The 8273-nt window shown below is 44.7% G+C and overlaps 1 protein-coding gene across 1 annotated transcript in view; it reads left to right on the forward strand.

Annotated features, from left to right (window-relative positions):
- Positions 1-7984, forward strand: part of bms1 (BMS1 ribosome biogenesis factor) — a 13998-nt gene extending 6014 nt beyond the window's left edge. The window contains exons 7-23 of the mRNA XM_004570382.5: positions 142-263; positions 357-550; positions 661-803; positions 1009-1505; positions 1609-1710; positions 1999-2150; positions 2238-2319; positions 2489-2568; positions 3366-3554; positions 3629-3817; positions 4263-4443; positions 4962-5020; positions 5152-5274; positions 5539-5686; positions 5939-6114; positions 6742-6903; positions 7202-7984. Coding sequence (XP_004570439.3) covers positions 142-263; positions 357-550; positions 661-803; positions 1009-1505; positions 1609-1710; positions 1999-2150; positions 2238-2319; positions 2489-2568; positions 3366-3554; positions 3629-3817; positions 4263-4443; positions 4962-5020; positions 5152-5274; positions 5539-5686; positions 5939-6114; positions 6742-6903; positions 7202-7429 — 2827 coding nt within the window. The 3' untranslated portion in view covers positions 7430-7984. The remainder of the gene's footprint in view (positions 1-141; positions 264-356; positions 551-660; positions 804-1008; positions 1506-1608; positions 1711-1998; positions 2151-2237; positions 2320-2488; positions 2569-3365; positions 3555-3628; positions 3818-4262; positions 4444-4961; positions 5021-5151; positions 5275-5538; positions 5687-5938; positions 6115-6741; positions 6904-7201) is intronic.
- Positions 7985-8273: the final 289 nt, after the last annotated feature.

An 8273-nucleotide genomic window follows, 5' to 3' on the forward strand; every position in this document is an offset into this window, starting at 1 on the left:
GAAGGTTATTAAGAAGGTTACCGTGTTGGTTTATCAAAGATGATCACATTTAGTGTGTGTACATGTTTAAAGAGATGTTTCTTTAAGCGACTCTTTGGGGTTTTGTGAACTCAGTCTTTGCTCTTGTCTTACTCTCCTCAGTATTGAGGACTTGACCGACCCCGAGAGGCTCAGAACAGACCCCAAGTGTGATCGGACTGTGTCCTTGTATGGCTACCTCAGAGGGACACATTTGAAAAACAAAGGCCAGGTCCATATACCAGGTACACAGACGGAGCGCTTTGCAGCAGACTGACAGTATGAAACAAAGCCATGAAAGCACTGGAGTGATGTGCTGTGTGTTGTCCCGTCTGTAGGTGTAGGAGACTTTCAGATGTCAGACGCCAACTTCCTGCCAGACCCGTGTCCGCTGCCTGGTACTCAGAAGAAGAGGGCCTTGAATGAGAAGGAGCGTCTGCTCTACGCACCCATGGCCGGGGTCGGAGGGGTCGTGTATGACAAAGATGCCGTTTACATCGACCTCCCAGCCAACCACGTCAAACAGCTGCAGGTATTCCCGAGATGGCAGTGTGTAGCTTGCATCTAAACGGTGTGAAGTGCATTTGTAAAATGTTGGCCCAGGATTCAAGGGTTGAAGTAATGCTTCGAACCCTGTTGCAGGAGGAAGTGCGGCCTACCACAGAGCTGGTCCAGTCCCTCATAGAAACACATGTCACTCTAGACGCCAAGATGGCTGCCAGTAAGGTCTCGCTCTTCAGTGGCTCTGCTGGCCTGGACCCCACAGACATCAGCGAGCAGAGTGGGTAAGACATCACAAAGTTCTCCATGACAGCTGTAAGTGTGGTGATGCAGTGTGAGCCGGAGCTATCAGCTAGCTGGCTAACAAGCCATGTTCATAAACCGTACAGGTACAACACAGACACACACGTCTGCTGAGGCGCACAAAGTAACAGGCGATCGATTGTTTGAAAAAGATTGTGTAACAGATATTTGTCCTGTTTGTGTTAGAGTGCAGGAGGGACTTCGAGAGATACATGTCTGGGATGCACACACACAAACACAGAGGAGGAAGGTGGTCTTCACTGGGTTGGAGGAGGAGGAGGATGACGTTAGTGGGTCCAGCAGTGATGAGGATGATGATGGCAGTGACCAGGAGAACCAGGAAGAGGAAGATGATTTGTCCACATTTCTCAAAGAGGTGAGAGATAAATCTGAAAAAGCCACCAAAGGCAGCACTCCCCCGGTAAAGAAACGGAAGCTGGAGGAGATGCAAGGAGAGGAGGAGGTGATCGCAGAGGCACCAGCGTTTGCAGACAGCGAGGATGAGCTGGAGAGGGGCGAGGCGGACAGCGAAGGAGAAGGCGAGGCCGAGAGAGCCGGAGACTCTGGGCACTGTTCTAAAGAGTCAGAGGAAGACAGTGATGATGAGGAGGATGGAGATGAAGATGATGAGTCGATGGAAGAGGAGATTGGTGCCGATGACAGTGATGAAGAGGAGGAGCAGGGTAAGTACCACACGACTCATTCAGGTTTATTTACATTTAGTTTATGTTCAATTTTATGCTAAAAAACAAACTGTTGTCCTTCCTGGTTGTGATCTGTCTGTAGGGACGTTCAAGTGGAAGGAGGGCCTGCAGCAGAAAGCATCAGCAGCATTTCTGCGGCATCAGGAAGCTGCCCCCAACCTGAGGAAGCTGGTTTATGGTTCAGGTATCCTGTTTGTTTCATCAGTAACAACCAATAATGTTTGTGTAGGACAGGTATAAAACAAACAAACTCACACTTCACTGGATTCATCAGGATTAAATTATTTTTCATGAAAATTAATTTCTGATCATTGATCATTGACGCCAGCGTTAGTTACTGTTGCCATTGGCCCGGTGAAGCATGGTAATGTTGACAGTAGGTCATCAGTCCTCCATAACTACTCAGCGATATGTTTGCATCACATACGCGAGGATGTGATCTTGACAAGCGCTGCTGATCCTTGTTTTGCAGTGGTGGAGGCGGAAGATTCTGAGGAGGAGGAGGAGGAGCTTGGCGGACTGTTTCGAGTTAATCGCCCGCAGAAAAGCAAAAAAGTTCAGGCTGACGCTTTAGACTGCTCCCATTTCAACCCCGACATTTCCCACAATTGGGAATTAGAAGAGGTCCGGTATTTTCCAACAGAACTCCGACTCAAGAGCAGCTGATGTTGTCAAGAATATTAGAATAAGTCGGTCTGTTTTCTTTTTCAGATGTTGAACTCAATCAGGGATTGTTTTGTGACGGGTCAATGGGAGGAAGGCCAGGATGCTGCAACGCTGCTCAAAGAAGACGGTAAGAGTTCAGGGGGAGGAGCGTTTTGTTTGCTGTATTCAGAGCTGGTCGAAAACACCTGAGTTCAGTTATGTGCAGTAGTAATGTGACAGTGACTGATTACAAAGACTTTCAGCTAAGAGTAGATTTGTCACCATGCATCATAAGTACTCTGTTCTCTTATATGTAGAGGAGCTCTACGGTGACTTTGAAGATTTGGAAACGGGAAAAGTTCACAAAGGCACGACTGGGGAGCAGGATCAGGCCGAGGTACGTGACTCAGAATACAGCGTGGTATCAATGTGGTGGATGGGAATGAAAAATAATCAGCAACAGTTGCTTAATCTGGGCAGACACTGCGTTTTCTTTCAGTCGCGTTATTCAGCTTCTGCTCAAACTGCACGATTGACTCGCAGGGGTTAGAAGTTAGTAGGTCACGATGCAGGGTCACACTATACGGCTCTGATCGACCTGAGTGCTCACACTGAGCCTCCGTAACATGAAGGTTATAACAGAAAATCTGTCGCTCGCTCTCTGTCTTTCACTCACACAGACACACACACCATCAACTTTGCTAAATTGCTAATGAAAAACATGATCAGGCAGCTGTGAATGAGCAGCATGTAGATCCAACTATTTCCACGGTTGTTGTGGTCGTGATGATTCTGTGAGGCCACATCGAAAAGGCTCGGATGAGCTTTCCAAAGTTCTACAGGTTGTGCCTCCATCGCTTGTGTCCAGATCACACGCTGCACAGCCGTGCTGCGCCGTCTTTTTCACCGACATGTGTTTGCGCGTGCACAGCGTGAGCAGCGACAGCCTCACGACCAAGCGATTGATGATGGGGAGCTGGTCGTGAGGTGTTAATCGCTCCTCGTTACCCCACGTATACTACACGATGAAGGCCAAACTCAGACCGATCACCAAAGCGGTCGCACGGCTGAAAAATCGGCTCAAAATGAGCCAAAAATCGCAGAGTGTAAGCCCGGGGGGGGGCACATATCTACAAACCCATCCCAAAAATGTAACAAAGGTTATTTGTCACGCACACTTTTTTTTACCATTAGAAAAGTGAAAGTGATGAAGATGAAACTGACGATGAAGACCAACAGGTGAAGATGGATGATGAGGAGGTGCAGAAGAACAAGCGCCTTGAAAAGAAACGCAGACTGAAGGAGCGCTTCGACACGGAGTACGACGATGGTGACGCCACGTACTTCGACGATCTGAAGGAGGAGATGCAGAAGCAGGCGGAGGTAGACTGTCCATCAGTCTGACGTTCACATTTAAGACTCTGTTTATGTCTCATATTCTTCCACTGTTTGTTCAGCTGAACAGAGCTGAGTTTGAAGACATGGACGATGAGTCGAGAGTGCAGTATGAAGGCTTCCGGCCAGGAATGTACGTCCGATTAGAAATTTCCTCCTTACCCTGTGAGTTTGTAACGAACTTTGACCCACATTACCCCGTCATCATCGGAGGCCTGGGAACCAGTGAAGGCAATGTAGGATACCTGCAGGTATGTGCTACATTTGCACTTTTCAAAGGTTCTTAATGAAATAAGAATAGAATGATTATTCTTAAAAATATCTGTATATGAATCCATAAATTGTATACATCTTAAAATGTTTTCTTTTGCTTTTTATTAGAGCACAAAACACCTGAAAACATGTAAACAAAGCAGACCCTAAAAAGAAAACAAAAAGAAATGTTCCCGTCCTTTCCAGCCAGCAATCTGTGCAAAGGGAAGAGACCTGATCAAATAAGAGGAACAACAAAGAAGAGAACAAAAGTTCTGCTGTAAAATAAAAATGTAGGGAGTAAAAACATAGTGAAGTACAGATACCTGAAAGTTCTACTTAAGTGCACTAATGAAGTATTTGTACTTTGTTACTTCCCACATCTGTAAATACCCTTATTAAGATATAATGGTTAAATAAGATGTTGTACTCTGTGTATGTCAGATGCGCCTGAAGAAGCACCGCTGGTATGAGCGGATCCTGAAGACACGGGACCCCCTGATCCTGTCCTTGGGTTGGCGCCGCTTCCAGACCATCCCTCTCTATCATATTGAGGATCACAATGGACGCCACCGCCTGCTTAAATACACACCGCAACACATGCACTGTGGAGCCTCGATCTGGGGTGAGCTGCATTCAGAGCATGACTGCGGTTTACACGCAGATTTCACTCTGCGTGTCTCAACTACACTTTGAATGGCTTCACACGATACGTTTATTCAGGCTTCTAATGAGAGTAAGACTTCAGGAAGTAGAAGCACATACCTAACACCAGTTCCAAAAATGTTTGGATGCTGCGTACAGTTTAAATTCAAACTAAATCCAGAGATTTGCTCATTTTAATCACAATAAAAAAAGAAAACGTGTTTTCCTCGTCTCTACAGTGCTAATCATGGCCTGATATTTGTCTTCAAGTGGTTCATTTTCTCAGGTTGAACATGTGATATGTTGAGAATAAAATGTGGGTTTATGACTTTTACATGTCATTGCAGCTGCCCTGTGGTAGCTTACACTGAACGTTTAGTATTTAAGTCTGTTGCAGTATAGCTCTGTGTACACAGGTGCGTCTCAGTGTGTGTCAAAGTTTACGTCTCTGCGATGTTTACATTGATGAAATAAATTCTAACCTTTGTTTCTCTGCAGGTCCCATCACTCCACAGGGCACCGGCTTTCTGGCTGTTCAGTCAGTATCAGGAGTTAAAGTGAGTGTTTACCTGGAGACAGAGGCTTGTTAGTGTACTTTTGTAAGGTGGCATCAAGTCTGGTCATGTAATTCTTTTAATGTAAAGTACTCTCATTGAATCTCAAAGTCCTGTTTTGTGTTTCTGTGAAGGCTAATTTCCGCATTGCAGCCACAGGAGTCGTCCTGGACCTGGATAAATCAGTCACTATTGTGAAGAAGCTCAAACTAATTGGTTACCCTTATAAGATCTTCCAAAACACCTGCTTCATCAAGGTACGCTACATCTGAAGCTCACTTTATGTCAGCATGTAAATAGACTAATTACCTAAAAACACTTAGAGAAACATCATTTACTGGGTCACCAAAGAGTCGATAAGCAAAGTCATACTTTTCCGAGCAGTGAGTGGAAGACGCTCGTCACTGTTTACTCCGTGTGTAGCTGTAGGAGGAAGCATGTTCATGTTTGTGCTGTTCGTTTAAAAGGCAGGAGATGAAGGTGATTGTGTAATGCTGACGGTTTGCTCCCTCTCTCCACAGGGCATGTTTAACACGGTGCTGGAGGTGGCTAAATTTGAAGGTGCTTCTATACGAACGGTGTCGGGGGTCAGAGGTCAGATAAAGAAGGCGCTGTCGACTCCTCCGGGAGCTTTCAGAGCCACGTTTGAGGACCGCCTGCTTATGAGTGGTGACTGTTTTTGCTGACTTTACTGTTAGTTTATAAATACTATGTGTCCCTGCAGCTCTTACATTGTATTAAGGCTTTAAACCAGTTAAACCCTCCTATAGGAAGGACAAAGAGTTGTTGCCAGTTCCTAGGAAATAAAAATAATGCAGATTATAATCTCGTAAATTGATCAAATCCAAATGATTAATTAACTTATGTTTCAGTGATGTGTGTCTACCACTCCGTGTCTTAGTGTCGGTGTTTGTTCTGCAGATATTGTGTTCCTGCGCTCCTGGTATCCAGTCAGTATTCCTCAGCTTTACAACCCCGTCACCTCACTGCTGCTGCCTGTTGGCCAGAAGGACAGCTGGTCGGGCATGAGGACCGTGGGGCAGCTCAAACATGACCTGGGAGTCCGTAACAAGCCCAGCATTGACTCGCTGTACAAGGTAGACTCAGCCTGATGACCACTCTAAAGTGCACAAGTGAAGAACAGATAGAAACAGAGATCTGCTCCCTGAAACACTGAAACTGCAACCCTGTTTCCCAGGAAGTGCTGGGATCACCGTATCACGTTTAAATGAAGAGGGAAGCATTTAGAGGCTTTATTTAACTGATAATCGTACAAAAAACAAACAAAGCATCAATGTTGAAGGTGTCGTTCCACTCTTTTCCACCTGAGGACCGTGGCCTCAGACTTGGAGGTGCTATTTCAGTGTGCCAGTGTGCCTTTGAATATGAAACTAATAGAACTGCAATAAGACGTAAAAAGCTCAAACTGTCCTTTTAATGAAGAGAGCACAGCATTTGTGATCAGATCAGTTTGTTGTTGAATTGTTTTGCATCACAGAAAAGGTAAACGTGGCACTTGTTCAGAAATATATATGAACTGTAGAGGAATCTGTAGTATGCAAACCTTTGCTCTTTAACTGTTCGGTGATGTGTGAACCAGTACCAAATCCTGGCTGTGTAGTGTTTGTCATTGTCATCATCTCTTCTGTCTTTGTGTGTACCCTCACTTGTCATCGTACACCTTCACTAACCGATACCCTGAAATACATTCCTTTACCTTCTAGCCAATAACCCGAGCCCCAAGGCACTTCAACCCACTCCACATCCCCAAGGAGCTGCAGAAGGCCCTCCCCTTTAAAAGCAAACCCAAACTACTGCAACCCAAAGGAAAGGTGCCCAGAGACCTGAAGAGAGCCACTGTGATACGCGAGCCCCATGAGAGGAAGGTGAGCACAACCTGACTTTACGGTATGAGTGCTGCAGCTCGTTAAGAATTTGTGGTCCCAACACAGTAAGTGATAGTCTTAGTGTAGGTGGAGAGGAAACAGAGCCTAGCTGAATGTCCAGGTTTTCATATATACTGAGAACATGAAGCTGCCAAACCAGAGAGAGCTGTGGTGCCAGATTAATCACTGATCTGACAGCGTTGCAATGATTGACAGAAACGATGCAGCACAACACCCAGTTTGTTCAGGATGACCCTGTGCTAACTGATCTTTGCTTTGACGTTTCGTGTTGTGGCAGGTGGCGGAGCTGCTACGAGCTCTGAGCACAGTGCATCACTACAAGAAGAAGGTGGCCCAGAGAGCACATCATGCCAAACATAAAGAGTTCCTCCAGCAAAAGGAGAAAGACGAAGAAGCCAAGATGAAGAGAATGAAAGACGCACGAAAAAAACTGTACCGCATCATGGGCCAGAAGGATCAGAAGAAGCAGAGGTCGAGTCTAAAGGGGACACCACAAGATGACTGACTGTTTAGAGCCACGAGGACCTTATCCCATCCCTGCAGACTCGAACTGATCTTTGCTTAAATTAAAATTGTATTTTTCTACTGTACTCATTGAAAAGCCTAATGTACAGGATAGATCATAAAACAAAGATGATAACAAAAACTGCAGCTCCTGGTGGAGCGCTCAGTCATTCTCTCTGTAGGACACACAGCAACTTAACAAAGGATAATTTCAACAATAAGCTCTTTGTTTTCCTTATTGCTTCTCTTCAAAGTTTGGTAGATCAGATGTGCATTACTTCAGAAATTATACAAGAACAATATCTTAAACAAATGTCTTTTTCTGGGGTTGTTACAGTGAAATAAATAAAAACTCACAGCTGAATTTACATTTGAAATGTTGAAGTTGAGTAAAAACCAACGCTCCATAGTGCCACACTATCGTTACAGACTAAGTGGATGTTTAAAGACTTTGGGCGCACATGTGTTTCGTCTTCTTGATTCATTAATCATAAATTTCTTAATTTGTAGAGGCACAAAAATGTAAATTGTCTGCTTGATTATCAGTCTAGCTCTACTCATCATTGTTGAGTCATTTTTTTATTTTGTTTGTGCTACTTTTGAAGCAACATGTGGCTTGTTTATCATTTGCAAGAGGAAATGTGTTTGTATTTACATCCATCTAACAGTGCAGGAGAGGCAGCAGGTAGCTGTGTATGCTGTCCAAAGATTCTTTACAAGTTTACACTGAGAAACATTCTTAAAATATTTGACCCGTATGAAGTAGTATCTTTTTCAACCGTTTAAATAAGTCCTGTCTGAAGTATGTTCCACATCGTTCACTTGTGAATCACAACATTTAGGAA

This window comes from Maylandia zebra, linkage group LG8, assembly GCF_041146795.1.
Source record: "Maylandia zebra isolate NMK-2024a linkage group LG8, Mzebra_GT3a, whole genome shotgun sequence".
NCBI lineage: Eukaryota > Metazoa > Chordata > Actinopteri > Cichliformes > Cichlidae > Maylandia > Maylandia zebra.